General features: G+C 35.8%; 1 protein-coding gene across 1 annotated transcript in view; it reads left to right on the top strand.

Moving 5' to 3' along the window:
• The first annotated feature begins 8,720 nt into the window (after positions 1–8,720).
• Positions 8,721–20,157, top strand: part of LOC145691870 (uncharacterized) — a 31,376-nt gene continuing 19,939 nt past the window's right edge. The window contains exon 1 of the mRNA XM_081767179.1: positions 8,721–8,865. Within this exon, the coding sequence (XP_081623305.1) occupies positions 8,749–8,865 (117 nt within the window). The 5' untranslated portion in view covers positions 8,721–8,748. The remainder of the gene's footprint in view (positions 8,866–20,157) is intronic.

Raw genomic sequence — 20,157 nt, 5'->3', positions numbered from 1 at the left:
GACCAAAAAACAGGGGAGGCCTAGAACCCCCGGTCCCGGGCTAGATCCGCCACTGAGCATTTTAATTCTAAAACTTGTGTAGAATGAACCTGCCAAAATAAATATTCTGTTTGGGAAGGAAGTAGATATCTGACCCTGACCCTCCCATCCCCGTAATTGGCTTTAGGTTACGAAATTTAGGTTGATTTGTTTTAGAAATAATCAAACATAATTATTTATATTATTAGGAATATTAGTTGATAATAAATATATTGACCTTTGTACTTGGAAAATATTAAATATTATATAGGTGCACTACATGGGGCCAGTAATCTACAATCTTGACTTTTATTGCTTGAAATATCTGCTATTATCTAATTTTGCAATGAACAATCGTGAACCAAGTGCGGCAAGGATTCGTGCAAGGCAATTTCAATATCAGAGAAAATTCTATGTACAATTAAATCTAAAACTACGCACAATTTACTAATAAAGTTTAGGTTTTGCTGGTACGAAGCCCCAAAACACTCCCTCGTTTTCTTACTCTCCTCAGTCTCACGTTTCTACGTGTTTATTGTAGAGAAATGCCGTCAGCACATAAGAATGTAGCATTTTGTTGTGATTTATTGGCGACCCCCATGTTACAAGTTCAGACTACGACACTGAAAACACGTTTTATGTGGCTCTGCGATTGTTTCAAATATCTATTGTTACACAATGTAGGCAAGAAATAATATTTATATACTATTTTATATTTCAAAGCGGTTATCAAGTATATGCGACAGATCAGAACCGTATCTGCACAGAGGGATCATTTGATGCCATCACATAATTGGCTCATAATTTTCGAAAGGAACGACATATTACAATACACACACAATAATATGAAAAAAGGGATACCATTGTCTCAGAATATGATTTTTACTTACCTCCAGTTACGACTCTTCCTAATGAAAAAAACAATACAAAACGGAGCGACACACACAGTGGCAAAACAAGCAGTTCTCTGAAGGGCGCCAAAATTTTCTACAGGTTGTGGTTGCTCCAGCCATCTAGTGGAGCGCCAAAATATCATCCGGGCAAGAAGCGTTGCCAACGAGCAGCGATAGATACTACTTCAATGCAATAAAGTACATTTTTTCCCGCCGAAAGATGTGGCATCAATTGATGCCAAATGCAGGACCTAAGGATGTAGTAGGGTCCGAATTTTTGCGAAAAAAGTTGAGTTTCTCGCAAGCCGTTGAGCTTATGAAGCTGAAATTCAGTGTATTAACTCTTAATTTAAAATAAACAGAATGTGTTCTAGCATTTTATTTTAATTCTCCTTTATGGGGGAGGGCATTTTCTATATATGAAAATTGCTACTGGGTTGGTTTGTAAAAATGATCGAAAACGATCGATATTAGTTGAGAAAAAAATCAGAAACAAAAAATACAGTGCTTTGCTTCATACGTATATCCATTGCTTGCTACTATAATAAATGCCGAAACTTATGTCTATAATATGGAGTGCTTAGAGCACATGGCAATCAACCCATAAAGTTGTGAGAAAAAAAGACATAAAATTTGTACTGTAAACTTAGTTACACGGAAATTTTATATTTGGACCGTACGCATAATTATATGGAAAATTGTACACTTTTTTCCCTTTACGTTGGTCTACTTACCTTGATTTGAGACTTTCAAATTTCATCCTTTTTCCTACTGAAAAGTATCGATAATTCAACAAGGAAATAATTATACTATGATAATTTAATTGAAATTCGTCGTAATTTGGCCCATGACAAACAGCGTTGTGGTAATTGAAGGGGAAGAAGAGGGGAAATTAGCAGGCACCTCTGAACACTTTCCCGGAACCTCGTTCCCTTTTGCTTTGTAGGGGAGGGGCGAGCTTGGTAATGACATCAAACCTTGATGTGTAATTACAAAAATTAAATTTATAAACAAATAAGAAATCATCAGTTTATCAGGCTTTAATTCATAATTTATGAGTAGGATTCTTTATCGAAAGTGTGGTAGATGAAATTTCTGGTCTACATGAGTCGACATTGCCAACCGACATGGTCGATATGGAAAAGATGTTGTATGGTGATAGAGAGATGATACTTCTTGCTGAGTATTTCAAAACTGACCGAGAAAAATCGTTATCAGACTTAAGTCTAACAAGCAGATTGTCTATAAGGAGTTACAGAAATTTCTACGTCGAGTAGAAGTATTACCAATTTCCACGACAAAGTGCGGACGGGGATTTCCCCTTATGAATTTACAGATGACTGATATTAGAAATAGACTAAGTGCTCAAACATTGTCTAACTTGTTGATCATCAATGTTAATGGCCCACCGCTAGACAAGCTTAAAGTAGACGAGCTAGTTATTTCTTGGCTGAAGGATGGACATCATTCCGCTGCGGATGATTTACCACGAAAAAGTTCTGGAGGCCAACAGGAAAGAAACCCGATTTCACATTTGTTTTAAGGTGGCAAATTACGAGTTACGGAAAATTTATACTTGTATTACTAATTGCTTATTTGTGTAATACTTTGTACGTAATAAGTCCCTTCTTTGCTTTTTTATAAACTAGAAGGTAAACTACTTTGAATAAATATTCATAATAATTGCAATTATGCATATTTGTAACTTAAATTTAACGTGGTGTTTTAGTGATTCCACAAATTACAATTATGAGCATACTTTGTGGAGATGCTCTCACAGAGGGTGCCCGAGCACCTTTATACGCTATGAAAAATTGATTTTTCAAATCTTTTGTGAGAAAAATACTGTACTGTAAACTACAAAATCATAACCTTTTCCATATTGTACAGGGGTATTTTCCTGAGAATAGAAGTTTCTTTTGGAATGCGTTGAGAAATTAACATTTGCAAAAATACTCTTCTAGTACAAGTATATTTTAGGCACACACTAATTCCCCCCACCTTCAATTTCCACACTGACAAACGCTTTACCATTTTATATCGTAAAGGTCAGATCCACCGTTATTGTAAAAGAGTAGTGCTTGAGCGATTGACCTTAGAAATTCAAACTCCGATTAGTGACAATTTCACAGTCTTGTTTCATTACAAATGTATACTCTTTAGTCAGTAGAGAAGAGACCGTGGATCATGAATCAGAGTTGATGACGATGGATTTTGATTAGTCAGCGAAAGTAGGTCACAGTCGATGAGAGTGGTTCATGGTGAGTGGTAGATCAGAGTGAATCACGGTGGGTGGTGGGTCAGTGGGTCGTGGGTCACAATGGGTGGTGGTCCAGTTTTCGTTGACCCACGCCAACTCTGCTGAAGTGAACTCTCATGTATCTCCTTATTCTGACACGAGAAAGATGACAATACATAATATAGTTAGTGAGAAATAGCCCAAGACTATGATTAAATCGTAACCTTAGAACCTACAACGTCCTTCCGGCAGGATGTGCCGTCCTAAAAGTCCTACCATGTTTATCTATAAATTAGGGTATTTTCTATACATCCAGCAGGACAGAAAGTTCTCTGGTGGAAAGAGCATAAACTCTAGTTTTGAATCATGTTGGGACGACTGTTAGTTCAATAATGGAGAGATGTTTTCTAAAAGTGTTTGTGTGTACTTTACGCTCATTTTTAGATCCACCAAACACCAATCATGTGTAGAATAGGTCGAATTTCGGTGATAACTGGAAAACACTAAACCTACTCTTATATTGTTTATTGCATATTTTAAAATACATACTGCTGGAAGGTTTCCGTCTTTCCGGAAGGACAAATTCATATTCTTTCTACTGAGGAGGCTCGCATACAGAAGTCCTTCGGAAGAGTCTTCCGGCAGGACAGAGACTTGTACGTTCTATCATTAAACTTTATTTTGTATATAACTGAAATATTGTCACAGTGATAGATCACATCGGGCTTAGCAAAATGATATGCTTAATGGTAAATTCTGTGGTTTAGTTTGTGAGAAAATCGCCCGAAAAATCAACTTTTATGACGCTAAAATGTATGTTTTCGTTGACAAAATTAATTAATAGTTCTACTGGAACATATTGTTTATAGATTCATTTATGTAATTCATTTATGTACTATATATATTGTAAGGAACCGCACATCATAACATGAGCACATGTTTATGGACAACACGTGCTAACGTTTACAAACAAGCAGACGATACACTGAACAGGAAGATACGAAGATCAACATGATGGGAACCGAAAGAGGACGAGCCACCAGAAGAGGGCCTATAAAAGAGGAACCACAGAGGAAGGAGGCATCAGTTGACCACTGATCGCCTACCCACAACAGCTCTGGAGGTCGCACTGGGCTAAGGGGCTCAACCTATCCTAACATCCCTGGAGGCTGTTCTGAAGCGAAGGGGATTCCTTAATACAAACCATACCTCACAACGTTGCCATGAGTCGAGAAGGTTTCCTAGGACCGTAGCCCGAAGTCGCTACAAGACACCCCGGTGGCTGCCATGAGTGAAGAACTTCCCGTTTTAAAACGTTACTTCCTTCACCCTTGGTCAAAAAGGATATTCTGAAATTAACTTTGTAAAACACAAAGACTATTATGTATTTTTTTAATAAATAAATCGGTGAAGGACTAGATTCCTGGTCAATTATTGACTCTACCTACACAAAATATTACAATATATAAGATGGTCGTTCAATAAGTCCTTGGAAAATCCAAATGATGGCACTCGTAGTACTAAAACATGTTTGCTTTTAGTAAGCGTAATTACTCACTAGAATGTTGTTAAAGTTTTAGCTATATCCGTCATGGGGTTTCTTTCTCATAGTACAAGAGAGAGTTGTGATTGGGATAATTTATAGGTAATTTTAGATTAACTGAATCATTATTTTTCTTATATCAGACTTGTTTTCTCTTGATTGGTTTTGGACTTGAAATTTCATTATTATTTTAGTTGAAAAATGAAATTTCAGTTTTTCAGATGTTTCTTTATAAGAAGAAGAGAATCCTAAGGATGATAAAATCTCTATTAGACGTCTGGAGCCAAAGTATCTATGTAAATGAACTGATACTCCAAGGAGTACAGGTGATATAAAAGACCGAGGACGAACCGCGGACATAATGCTATGACATATGTCAGTTGATTTTCTTTTCAAAAGCTCTGTTTCCTTTCTGTTTGTTAAGATGATTTTCTCTATCAGAGAGATTAATGACTCAGGCACACTGGTGGGAGGCACAGTGGTGGTGGTAGAGCGTTCATCTCCGGTGTTTGGAGTCCCTGGTTCGATCCCAGCTCGCGCCGTGTGGACTTTGTGGTGGACAAACACCGTGCTCGTGGGTTTTCTCGGGGTTCTCCCGTTTCATCCCACTTTCTTCATTCCACCATTTCATTCATTTCTCGTAATCACCGTCTCCTTTAGCCTAACCGGCATAATCGTGGGACGTAAAACTCAAAGATTTCATTTCATTTTTTAGTCACACTGGCGTTGACATTAGAGAACAATTCAGTACTGGGAGGATAAGTATCTACATCACATGATGCAGAATGTATATCTTGACGTATGATTTCGGCTGCTTTTTGCACAACTCTCGTCCTTTGTTTTTGCGGATCTAATAGTTTATTCTCGTAGGCTTTATAATGTTCTACAACCTTTATTTGAAGATATATTTTGAAATATTTTATGATTACTAAGTTATTTGCATTTACACTTAAAAGCAGGTACTGAAAAACTAGTTGTTTTATTATTGTATCTCGAAAGAAATTAACAATACAGACAGCACGTTTCATTCCGTACATTTGGTAGTTAATTATCTTCAATCTGAAACAAAAACAACGGGATTTTACCACTATTCTGCGGAAAGTTATAACCATTCCCACAAAACACTACAAATTCTGGTGTCGGAGATTTTGATGACGTCATATTTCCGAAACCTGACCCGATATCCTTTGGGACTTCCTGTGAAACATTTACGAGCGAATGTGCTAAGCGTTTCCGGAAAATTTTGTTTTTTTAATCAGAATATTTAGGTTAACATGCAAATAAGTTGAATTTGATTGTATTTTAAATTTCGTTTTCCTCCCCCACTTCCCCCCTCCCCCCCCGAAAAAAGGGGAAGCGTACAGCAGAAAGTCGGGGACTTTTGATATGTCATTTAGAATGACTTAATGAACGATTTTGTGAAGGAAAACCTTGGCTTCTAATTTTTCCGAAGAAATACGGCTTCTAATTTTTCCGAAGAAACACCCATTTTTTGACTAAAGTTCCTGGACTATAGAGGGCTCATCCACATCTAACTTGCTGCGAACAACTCTAAAGTCCTGGCCCTGCCTATTTCTTTTCTTTTTCTTTAAAGCCAAATGGAACCTATATAACTCTTTGATTGTTTGAAAATCCAAATTAACCGAAGTGGTGTATTGTTCTCAATTTAACGCCGGTTCCTATATGGCTACTACCGATAGAGAATATCATCTATATTTTCCTACGCCCAACGAGCAATAAAACTTGATGTCCCAAACGGACCTGTCACGGCGACAATCGCAGGCGAAAAACAAATTCTGGTCCACTTGTGCTTTTGCTAGTACCTCAATTGTTTCTTTTCTTGTCGGCGGAAGAAGAAACGCATTATTGGTATATTGATGTCCGATGTTCCGAGTTTCAATAGTAAGCTTAAACATCAAATCTTCCCCTTCATCTTTGGTGACAAAGAGGAAGGGTACCTTGCCAATATACTACAGACCTTGAAACAACAATCATCTTTGGTTTTGTTTTCTTGCAAGATTTAAAACTCCCGAAAACGGTATTTTTATTCGAGTAGCTAACACAAACAAATACAGCCTCATATACGGGAAAGAAGAAAAGGGAAGCAAGACAGAAGAAGCGTCATCCAAACTTAGAAAACAGACTACTCTAACAGTGTGATTTTAAATATTTTTCATGATAAAATAACTATATACAGAGAGGGGAAAACCACTATCCCTGGTTGGGACGACATTAGCTAAATCAGAAACCGGAATGATTTTTCCAGAGGGGGAAAATCCCAGGCATCCCCCCTACAAATCGAACGTATGCACGTTTCTCGTGGCTTCTAAGACCGCCTTGCATATATGTAACCCCCACTACGCCATGGCTGTGCGAGCTTACATAACAGCAGGAGCAGAGAATAAACACTGGGGCAGGATTTCTTAACCTAGGAGTTGCGAGAATAAGCGGAAGAGATAATATAATTAGAATATAATACCAGAAAATATTTTTAAATATTATTTTGAATTTTGTTCTGATAGGTATATTTTTATTTTTATATAAACAAACAAACAAAAAAAAAAAAGATCCACTAAATATTTTCAACAGACGCAGAGTTGTTTAGAAATCAATTTAAACGAAAGAGATACGATGTGAAACTAATGAGAACTGCATATTGAAATACCAGAAAAATACAAATGTAACAAATGCTGCATATTGGAATACAATTAAAAATTGAAAACTAATGTGACATCTGAGCATGGTATGATTTCACTATTTGTTTCCTAAGCTTAAAATGTAAACAAATTGCTTTTAACAGTTTTGGTGATACTGAACACATACACAACAATGTACCAAATTCACAACAATATGAGATAACTTAAAGTGATGTCCTCTGGAAAATTAAAATATCCAGTAACTTATTTTAGACAACTGTTAGTTTTTTTAACCAAAACTAGAAATCACTTTATTTTTTTATCATATAACCCAAAATTAAGGGAGTTCCGAAGTTTTAAGATTTTCAAACAACCTCCATTTTGAAACAGTATGATGGATCGGATTCGATATTTGTAATATGAATGAACTCATCAAATTTGGTTTTAATCCAGTGGTAAAAGTGGGGGGGAACCGGGTTGGACGCCATCCTCCCACTTCCAGAAAATATCTGTGACGTTCCCCCACTTTCTAGAAAAATTACAGTGTGCAAAGATAGGCACGGGAGACGGCCTGACGTCATGCGTCCCCCTACCGTTTCAGATCCACTTTTACCCCTTATTTTAATCCATTCGCTTTTAGGGAAGTTATTGTATCCACTATATCCAAGAAATAAACTCTATTATAGAAATAGATGCATATCGTGAGACCTCCGCAATAAGTATATTACAAATCCACATAAGCTTATTACAAACCAGAAATTATTATAAGGGGATCGCTGGCAAGAGGATGTGATAAAATGGGGGTCGTGATAGAAAGTAGGTTGAGAACCACTGCACTGGGGAATGAAGTGAAAGCATTTTTATTCCTTTCTTTTAATCGATATTCTGAATTAAAAGTCGGCAACGACTGGTTCATGTTCTTTTTACCCAGGTTCTGAATTAAGATCCGATAATGACTGTTTGTACCCAGATATTATTTGAAAACGCGCTGAGAAGTATGTCAATTGAAGTACAGTTTTAAAGATTTCCTTTTTTTCTATCAATGAAAACTCTCATTGCTGTATATGAATTAATTATTTTCTCTTTCCAATAAATCCTTGTAAGTACCATATAAACAATATTCGATATTTGCGATACAACATATCCTCTCAAGCTTTGTTGATTTAAGCATCGGACAAATTTATGAACTAGGAATTTACAACGTTATTTAAAAATATATATATAGATAGATATTGTGATATGGAATGGAAAATCAGGGTTTCTGATTTTCGCAAGCATTAAGCAGTTTTTCCCCGCGTTGCAGGAAAAAGGATGGAAGAGCTTCCTGTTCGGAAATTGACAAAGGAGACCTAAGACAGACTCAAATCAGTTGCTATCACGATGTTGTCTAACGCAGACGGAGGGTTGTCACTTTTGTTCATGCTAATTTGCTTTAGTGTTACTCTTATCGGATGTCAAGGTTTATGTGACATTTGTAAGTGTACAAAAGGAACTGGAAGGTTATTTAATGCAGAATGCAATTGCAGCAGACAAAAAGTAAGGACACCATATGTTTTCTCTCATATTTGCTTTTGCGAAAATATTTTTTTAAAAGATAAATTTCACTTAGGATTACCGGTACTATAGTACCCGTTTTCACGAAGTGCCTACGCTATTGATTTTTTTAGCAGATCTCCTGAATTGTCAATTTATTACTGATCTACTATAGATTTAATGTATACGTACTACATATACAATTTGCATTAGCTCCAAAATAAAGAAATTGTTATTTTCATCTATGTTATATCTATGTTATACTAGGTAGTCATTATACAATGTGATGGTGCTACTTTACACAGTTGCTACTATGATAATGGTAATCCCTTGCTATGTAATTCTAATAAATAAGCACATTAACTGGACAGTTGAGTGTTACAGGTTCTTGAGCTCGGAGTTCTAGTTTCATAGACATTTCCCTTTATACGGTGCGATAGTCTCCTCAGTTTGGTGGCAAAATGAGTAACGAACAAAAATGATTTCAAAGTTGAGATCTTGTCCATGCATGGACACATTTTAGTCTCGCCTTTTGTAGTATTTTGAGGATCTTGAATAAAATTAAATATTTTCAAATATGGAGTCATGAGAAAATTACCTCAAAGTTGGCATATTTATGTTTATTTATATCTGAAATTTGAGATCACTATTCTAGGCATCCTATGGACGCATATGTTTAAAAGTAGTTCCATTGAATTCAATATTCATAAAGTAGTATATAAAGCGCAGTTATAAATTTGTTCAAGCAGTGGCACTTTGTTTTTAATAGTAGTACGATCCAAAAATGTAAATCCGAGTGAGGGAGTGATGGGAAACTGAAGTGGTTAACACCAACTAAAACGGCAGTAGTTTTGATTAGTGTAAAGCGTGTGATTTTAAGATAAACATTACTACATCGGATAAACTTTACACGAAAACGTAATTACTCAGTGACGAAAAGAGTACGTAGTCTTTAGTTTGAAACAAAATGTAGGTGGCTGCATTTAAAACAAAATGTAAGTAATTTTAAAACTTTCATGCAAATTTCTTTAGATAAATAGTTCATGAATTGCATTAATACACCTATACATTGTTTGTTCAGTGTTTTTAAAATTTATTTTAGAGGTATCCACTGAAATATACTGAAATTCGCAAGCGTTTGTTATTCATATTTGGGATCCCGGGATTGGCAACATTACCTAGTACAGTTTGTTTTTAAGACCTTTTTAAAGCCAGCTGTGTTTGAAAATAACTTTAAAATTTCCATTTTTTTTAGAACAAAGAAAAGAAAAACATTTTTTGTGTGTATACAGGATGTTAATGAATACTGTGTTATAAACTTGGGAGGTGACTGGACACCAAAATATATATTTTTTTAAAAAAAAAAATCATCTGAACATCGTAAACTACGTATAGTAGGTTCTGAATGAGAGCCTGCATATCAGAAAGAAAACAAATTTAGAGCTTCATTTCTTGGACAAAAAATTAACGTTATGTTTGGCAACTATTTTCTACCCAAAATCTCACAAGATAGTTAATATGCACAATGACTGCGCAAGGGATCTCTCACAGGAGGTAAGGGATTCCACAAATGTCTCATTAGTTGTATAGTGGGTTAGTACTTTTACTAAGACCCTGGTGTTCATTCATTCGATTTTTGCCCAAGTGATCAATCGTCTAGGGATGTCATACTACCACACTGTGCCGATAATACACCACATATACCTAACAAATTAATACAGTTGCAGCACTCAGGGGTCTAAATCATTCCTAATTGCGAGTGCGCTGCATGTCTCTATTTGCGTAGAATAATTTGGGTGAAACTGAAGCACTTTTACTAAAAATAATTGCAACACACAAAAAACTTTCAATTTCCGCTTGAAGCTTATTTGGGTTGGATTTCACGTTAAGCTGTAGATCTTCGTCTTATATAGCATGAGTGCTGAAAGAGACGCTAAACTTAAATTCAACCAACCAAGTATATTACACAAATCTACGCTGCTTTTAATTGTATTTTAATGATTGCTTTACATCTTTTAACACTTCTGCATTCTTTTTAATACGTTCAATAAAATCCTTGCAGAACATATCGAAATTGACAACCATATTGAGTGTACAGTAGCTTGTATTCCTGACGTCAGTACATCACGATCGATCGAAACTACAATATGATCTTGACGATGTTGACTGACAAAGGCTAAGATGGTGAAACCAACAACTCATAAACATGAGGTTGGGTTGCCGCTTGGATAGCAGATTAAATTCAAACGTATTGCATATTCTGTCTGAAGACTCAGTTCCCCGTATAAACTTATAAAAATATTTTTAAAATGTTCAGAATTATTATTTCTTTTATTTACCATATTAACAAACGGAAGAAATGATTCTACGGTAAAATAAAAACGTTATAGAAAAGTCTATAACGTAAAACGTCAGAGAAACGTAAATCTTACGGGAGAACCGTAGCTGTTTATCATCAATGGGTTTCAGAACATAAATTATAGTCTAGTATTTTATGTTCTGAAACCCATTGATGATAAACAGCTACAATCAGAAGAAGTTGTCTCTTTTTTAAACACTCGACTCCATAATGTCGATTAAGCAAAGTTGCCTCGCAATGCTTTTTTTTTTTTTTTTTCTTTCTTCAATGATTGAATTTATATACCTGCTTCACGAACCGCAGTAATTTGTACCCATAGATATGTTGGTTTTGCGATTCTTCCACATCTTTGGTATATACAATTAACCTTGACGAGTTGTATCTATACTATGCACATCTGACTGGTATGATCATTCCAGTTAAGCACAATGGTTACTTAAGGAGCGAAGTTGATCATTAACGATTCTCAATCTATGGAATGAAATGTTTCAGAATTGCTGATTTTACAGTATAAGTGAATGAACGAGGTGAATATATTCCTTTATATAGACACGACTAACTTTACATTGTAATTTCTACCAAAAATATTCCCGTTTGAATAAACACTATCGAGGAATCCGACGGAATTCACCCCATAGATTTAGAAACTCTTAAGGGTCAATTTAACAAAGAAGCTGAAGTTGGAAATTTTGTCTTTTAAAAACAAACTTCTCACGTGTTATCAGTGATAGGTCATTTGTTACGTGTTAGTAGGAAATTATCATTTATAGTGATAGAAACTTATTACTGTTAGTTCTTCAGGGAAATTACTGTACTTCTACCCGTTGTGCTTACCTACAAAATGCTAATTTATAATAGAATGCTGGTAGTAATAGACTTGGGTAGACTTGGGGGACCTAGAGGACCCAATCCTTTCCTGAAGTTTGCTTGGGCTTACGTATCTGTACGAAAATCTGCATTAAGAAGCCTAATCACTGCAAAATTAAAATATCGCTAATGTGACAGTAATTATGTGATACCTTGAAATAGATAAAAGATAATCGAAATGTGGAACAAGATCACCCTAGATAATATTATTTTGCATGAGGTATCGTTATCACGAGTCACCTAGTAGCTTTTTGTTTACAGCCATTTAGAAACGCGAAAATAAATGCCGATTTTCAAAATGGCTGGAAATCGAAAGCAGACAAGTGAGTCGTGATAACGGTATCTCATGTAAAATAATATTGTCTAGGGCGACTTGTTCCACATTCCGATTATTTTTTATCTATTTTAAAGATATCACATAATTACTGTAAAATTAGCGATATTTTAATTTCGTTGTGATAGGACCTCTTAGTCCCTTTAAATAATATTTGAGAGCACCTAGACGCCCTCTTAAGTTATACAGAAATCAGTGCCACAGTGTTTTTAACGACACGATGGCATAACCAGGGAGCTGACCCAGCTCAAAACTCCTTTAACCCTTTTGAGACTTCACTTTTTTAAAGTAAATTTTAGACTTTCAGTCAAGCAGCCAGTATTGGGTAAGTTACTTGTAAAAATGTAAAGCGTTACAAGATACGTTACTTTCCAATAAAATGTAACGCGTTAGTAACGCGTTACTTGACCCAAAAAAGTAACTGATACCCTACTTTGAATATGTGAAAAGATATTATTACTTCAATTTTCCGTATTATTATTATTATTATTATTATTATTATTATTATTATTATTATTATTATTATTATTATTATTATTATTATCATTATTATTGTTACAGTTCTGAATAGCTACATGTAGATGAAAGAACAAATTCTTACTTGACAGCTACAGTATAGAACATTTTCGTATAATGCAAAACTGACTAAAATCCCATACTGCATTACTTGTAGGGATGGGCACGAGCGAGTTCGATCGAGTTTTCTTGGAAATTCGACTCGACTCCAAACAGATATCTTTGAGCTCAACTCGTCAACTCAGCTCGAAATATTTCCTACAACTCGACTCGAATTCGGGCCGAGTTTCGAGTCGAGTCGAACCAAATTTTGTGCGTAGTTTTATGTACTGTCCTCAAGTATCTTACATAGGCAATATAATTCTTATCAATGATACTACTACTACTACTACTACTACTTATTATTATTATTATTATTATTATTATTATTATTATTATTATTATTATTATTATTATTATTATTATTATTATTATTATTATTATTAAAACATGAAAAATAGGCGGTTTGTATCTGAATACTAGAAAACAAGTTGATTGAAAACTTCGGTACCCCCAAAAGCGTAACGTAAAACTAAACCATTATTAGTTAGTACCTAACTCTAATTAATATAAATTAGTATGTGAAGTCTTGGAGTCAAGAGCATTGCTCACGAGCTTCTGAATTTGGGCTGAGGGTCTAGGTTGAGTATTTGGGCTCGAGCCAAACATTGTTAAAAGTTATAGGGCAATAGCCAAATATATCGGCACCGGTTTAGAATTGGGTCAACGACTCGACCAGCTCGGCTTACAGATCATTCACTATCGAGCCGAGCCAACAGCTCACCCAAGTCGGCTAGAGCCCTCGGCTCAGTTGAGCAGAACCGAGCAGATAGCTCATCCCAACCAAGCCGGCTCGAGCCAATGTTTCACCCAAGTGAGCCTGCTCGAGCCAAGGGCGCCGATTTCTTGAAAATTTGGGGGGCCCATTCAGATGGTGAAGGTATAGATATGAAGATTTTAAGACAAATTGAACTCAAATTATGCCAAATATTGTATATTTATAAATACAATAGGGGGCCCACATGAGCTTTGGGGGACCCTGGCCCCGTGGCCCCCTAGGATCGGCGCCCTTGGCTCGAGCCACCAGCACAGTTGAGCCGAGGCGACCTAAGTTCGTTATAAAAATATCTTGTGGTCTCATTATCGAGATGAGAGAAGATGCGAGCAGTGTCCCCTCTCGTGAGCAACACTAAAAGTATTCCATATTACTGCTTACATTTCTCATGGCTTTCGCTTTCCAGTGTAATCAGGCTATGATCTCAAAACGGGCTGAACGAGCGAGCTATTTATCAAACTCAACTCGACGTCGAAAACAGTGAATCTTCACGGAACTCGACTCTAGAAAATTGCCTTTGATTTAACTTGAAACTTGACTTAAATTCGAGTCGAGTCGAGTTTTAGCTCAACTCGTGCCTATCCCTATGCGTTAGAAAAAAATGTTGCTTATTATTATTCTGCTAAACTAATTATACGTGGTGTGATTGGAAAGTTTTAAGACAGTTGGCAGTACTGTTCAGGAGGAGTAGATATAATCGCCCGTTAGCATGGAAGCGGTGGCTTGGTGTATCCTTGAGACATGTTGAGACATGCACCGAGATATCTTTATTCAGTACGGCGTAGCAACCAGTTGAGTGCGGGCGTGTGTGTGTGTCTTGGCGGATTTTTAAGTGCGCAGAATGGATAAAAAATTGGAGCAACTCGTTTGTGTAAAATTTTGTTTTAAAACTGGGAAATCTGCTTCGACGAACTCTTAAAAACAGCTTTTGGAGACAAATGTCTGAGCCGGTTAAACGTGTTTATCTGATTTCTCAGATTCAAAGATGGCCGCTAGTCAGTAGAGGATGACCCCCGGTCTGACCGGCCTTCAACATCAAAAACTAACGAAAACATTGAGAAAGTTGGCGATTTAGTGCGCTCGAATCGTAGACTTACAATTAGGGAGATGGTTGAAGACCTGAATTTAAGTTTCTATGCGGTTCCGTCAATTTTAACTGATTGATTTGAACATGCATCGAGTGTTCGCGAAATTCATTCCAAAAGTGTTGTCACACGAGCAGAATCAACACAGACTTGAAGTGTCCCAAGAACTGTTTAATCTAGCCGAAATGAACTCAGATTTGTTGAATAGGGTAATAACAGGTGGAGAATCATGGATTTATAGGTATGACCTAGAAACAAAGGCCTTATCTTCTCAGTGGAAGAGCCCAGATTCACGAAGATCAAAGATAGCGTGACAAAGTCTGTCAAATGTGAAGACAATGTTTATTATTATTATTATTATTCTAAGGGCATCGTGCGTCATAAATTTGCCCCTAGAGGGCAGACAGTCAACCAGGAATACTACAAAAGTATCCTTCAGCGTCTGCGCGAAAAGGCCTGCCTTCTGGAAAGAAAAGAATTGGATTCTCCACCACGACAATATATCAGATCTCGATCCAGGAATTTTGGTCAAATTCAACATTTTTGTGCTTCCGCAACCCCGTATTCCCCACATTTGGCCCCGGCCGACTTCTACCTCTTTCCTAAATTAAAATTATCATTGAAAGGGAAGACATTTGACTCAATTGAAGACATTCAAGCAAATACGGAGAGAGCGCTTCACACCATCACGGAAAATAATTTTCAGAAATGCTTCCAGAAGTGGAAACACCGTTGGAATCGGTGTGTTCATTTAGCAGGAGACTACTTTGAAGCAGATCCGTCACAATAGCCTGTAAGTACTGTCATTTTTAAATTACAAGTCCAGTCTTAAAACTTTCCAATCACACCTCGTATAATAATAACAATGTTGTTATGTAAAATTAAAAATACAGAATATAGAGAAGCATTACACAACAACTAATAAAATGAGAACACATGAACTAGAGATGAGTCAAAACTTGCCTGTAAGTCTAAAATCGATACGGTACATGCTTTTTAAAGCTAGTTGTACCAAACTCTATAATCAACGGGACTCTAGGATACTCAAACTGATCTGAGAGAACTCCAATATTACAAACCATCAACAAACTATTTTCTATTAATAAGGTAGGCCTGCTCATCAGAACACAATTTGTTCATATTAATCTCTTACTGTATATCGTTATTTAGGACGCACTAGTTGATAAATATTTCCTGCCGGGGCACCAGCTTTTAAGAAAAAGTATTCTTTCAAAAGTTCGAACGGTAAAATATTTTCCTCCATCTTTATACAAACAACACCAATCAAACTAAAATAGACTACCGATACCATTGCACTCGTAGTACCCTCACTGAATATATTGATTTGGAGCTGTCAAAATCTATGATAAAATCTTCCAGGTGCTAGCAATCAGTGCACGCAATTTCCCTGAGGCTGTCCTCATCTTCCAAAAACAGCAAGTGGCACTGTGATGTTTTCTGTTTCTCTGTGTGTCGGTGACTGACTGTCGGTCATTGACATAGTAGTTCATGCTCCATTTTCCAGCTTAAGAAATTCACTTACAGGAAAGGAACATTTTTTTCCGAAAAAAATATAATTTTGTAGTTACTCATCCGAAATGTAACGCAAAAAAGTAACGCAATAGGTGCGTTACTTAAAAATTTGTAACGCGTTACCGTTACAGTTACTTTGGAAAAATGTAATGCGTTACTAGAAAACGTTACTTAAAAAGTAACGTGTTACTTCCGTTACGTTACTTCCCAAGACTGCAAGCAGATATTGCGTCGAGACTATTTATAATAATAATAATAATAATAATAATAAAAATAATAATAATAATAATAATAATAATAATAATAATAATAATAAATGTTCACATACACAGTGTAGTTGTCTATTATTATTATTATTATTATTATTATTATTATTATTATTATTATTATTATTATTATTATTATTATTATTATTATTATTATTATTATTATCAATTACCCGCTTCGTTGGGTTAAATTGAGAAAAAATAGTGATATGTTCCATTACTCAGTCATTATTTAGTATTACTAAAGCGCTCTTTGATATCGGTCATTTTGATGAGTTTTATATATCCCCTCCCCACCCTATGTTGTGGGGCATGGTATCTACAGCGTCATTGTTCATCTCAGCGAGCCGAAAAACTATGAATTCTACACTGATATTGGTTATTTCGATCATTATTATATGTCTCCCCCTCCTCCAAGTTGCAGGGCTGAATTCGGATTTAAACAGCATCAGATGTGTCACTGTTAATCTCAGCGACTTCAAAAATTATAGATTCGCCACTAATATTGGGCATTTTCCGTTCTTTTTCAAATGTCGCTTCCCCTCCCCATCTCTTAAGTTACACCGTCAAAGTGATATGACAGAAACCATCTCAGGTTCGAACTTCATCTAGGTGAAAATTTGATCGAGATTGGTTTGGTAGTTCAAGAGTCATTAAGTTTTATATATATATATATCCCATTCTCCTCACCAAGTTCTCCCGTGAAAGTGAAATGATAAAAAATCATCTCAGGTCTGAACCTCACCTGTTAAAAATTTGATTGTGATTGATCCTTTGTTTCACGAGTTATCAAGTTTCATTTATTCTTTTTAACTCCTCCCTCCCCTCACCCCTAAGTTATATCGTCAAAGTAAATAAATAAATACCATGTTAGGCCCGAACTTCATCTATGTTCAAAATTTGATCGAGATTAGTCTGATGGTTCAACAGTGATGAAGTCACAAAGATAGTCACTTTCATTTTCATTTTTTAACATATATCTCCCTATCTTCTACGTTGCGCCGTCAAACTGAAATGATAAAAGTCGTCCCAGATCCGAACCTTATCTATGTTGAAAGCTTGATAGAGATCGCTCTGGTGGTTAAAGAGTTATTACGTTTTATTCATTTTTATATATCAACCCTCTCCACTAAGTTCTACCGTTATAATGAAATGATAAGAAAGCTTCCTAGACCCAAACTTTATCAATGTTGAAAATTTGATCGAGATCGTTTGGGTGGTTCAAGAGATTAGGAGACAAAAACATAGTTACTTTCAATTTTATAATATAGGTTATTATTATTATTATTATTATTATTATTATTATTATTATTATTATTATTATTATTATTATTTGCGTACTTTTCAACTTCCACGGCGAAATTACTGCAAAATATATGTTTTTATTTCTCTATTTTTTCCTGGATTGTATGTTTTTCCTTTATTAATGGGCACTAATTTCTCTCTAGGCCGTCGAATAAATTAATTTCGTTGTGCACTTTGGTGCAAATAACGTTACAGTAAGAAGCCGGTTCGTTCCAAAGATCAACGCTAAAGTAAGTCATATTTGGCATATAATTTCAGTTGGCCAAATAGTGTAGGGATAACGTAATACCTTTATGAATAATACGGCTATCTAACATAGATTCAAATTCTGTTCAAACCAAAGTTAATTTTTTACAAAGTGATTGTGAAGAATCGACTTATCATACTGGACAAGCAATACGTAAGAATGTGGAAGCAAACACCTGTATCAAGATAGAGACGATTTATGAATGTTGGTTGGGAAAGGGCAAGGGAATTACCAGGACATTCCAAAAACATCATTGATCTCCAGTATAGACTTTACGTGTTATCGTTCTCAGAAAAAGAACACTACACCATTTGTTAAAGAAAGTTTGGCTACAGTAATGGGTGGTGTAGTGGTAGCGTGCTAGACTTCGAAATGGAAAATCTAGGTTCGATTCCCCATCAGGTAGTATGATTTTTTCGCATAAAATAATGGCTGCAAACAGAGATTTATCTTGTGATGGAGAACTTACAATGCATCACTGGCGATAATTCGAGTAAACAGTGTGTGCGTTCTACATCATACATTGCAATGATAAGTATGTTTCATATTTATATTTGCCCCCCCCCCCCCTCTCTCTATCTTTTTTGATGTTTCCCTATCCTTTCTTTGCATCTTTCACTTCTCTCTCTCTCTCTCTCTTTCACACACACGCATTTCATGTTCCAAAGTTAAAACGGAGCAGAGCGCGATATACCTGGTCTGGAGAATCTATTTAACTGCGAACTTCGGCGTCGTGTTTTTCGTGCTCTGGGAATAACATCTCCAGTCCTGGTTATCTCTGACAGAAATACTATTGAAATGCAAGGGAATAAGTAAAATGTCTTTTTTATCCTCTGGGTTACCGAGTCTCAGTCGAATTACCGGGCCACTACAGATTTCAATTCTCGACCCAGTGGTGGTCTACATCAGCCGACTGACACGATGATAAGTTTGAGCTCTTAGCGTGTTCATTTTATCTGTGCAAATTACGTTATATCTGGAAGAGATGAAATCAATGCTGAATGTTCTTAACAGGCACATCTTTGAAAAAGACTAGAAAATGGCAATCTCTTTGGTTTTTTGAAAACAGAATTTTATTTATACTAGTTCGACACAAAATTTGTTTCCATCCTATAATTCAATGTGTTTTATTCACGTTGAAATTTGAAACATGCTACATCTATGAGGAACATAAACTTTTTCTTTCGAACATTTGTAACTTACATTACGATACAGTTTGGGCTTTTAATATAGGGTATTTCTGATAGAAATTTAGCAGTAAAATAGCACTCTTCAATTTTCTCTTTCTTTCTTTCTTTTTTTTTTTCGTTTCAGGTTTTTTCTGTTCATTTTGCATTAGTAGTCTGAAATGGAGGATATGACCAACGATATCTACTGGGTATATTAGAATGTATTTTGGATCAATACGTCCAATGAACACTACCGAATTTGCAATCGAACCACGCGGAAACAAAGCATGTGTCTTAAACTTTTGACATTATCCCAGATGTGTCTGGGAGATATACAATTCTACTGGAATTTGAGTATGCTATCCATTAAGAAAGTGATATAATGAATGTTTGAAGCATCCTCTATACATTCGAACAGTTCTGAAAAAATATGTAAAAACAAACGTTATTTCTATATTACTGTTGGATTTCTAGAAACGGAACTTTATAATGTTACTATGTTCTTACTACTATAGTAAGAAACTTTTCTTACTATGTTTGAATTCCACAGTTTTATCTGTTTTCCTTTTTCTTTTTTCTTCTTCTCTCCTCTTTTCTCTCTCTCTCTCTCTCTCTCCCTCTCCTTCTCTGCCTCATCTCTGAATATCTGTGTAATAGACATTCATTGTTTCAATTTTTCATTGTGTTTCAGTTTCTCCCTACATCAACTTATGAATCTTGTTTCGTCTCGGTTTTGTTAT

This window comes from Thermobia domestica, chromosome 8 (assembly GCF_964235325.1).
Source record: "Thermobia domestica chromosome 8, izTheDome1.hap1.1, whole genome shotgun sequence".
NCBI classification, from domain to species: domain Eukaryota; kingdom Metazoa; phylum Arthropoda; class Insecta; order Zygentoma; family Lepismatidae; genus Thermobia; species Thermobia domestica.
Note: the sequence above shows the minus strand (reverse complement) of the source record. Positions and strands in the feature narration are given on the sequence as shown.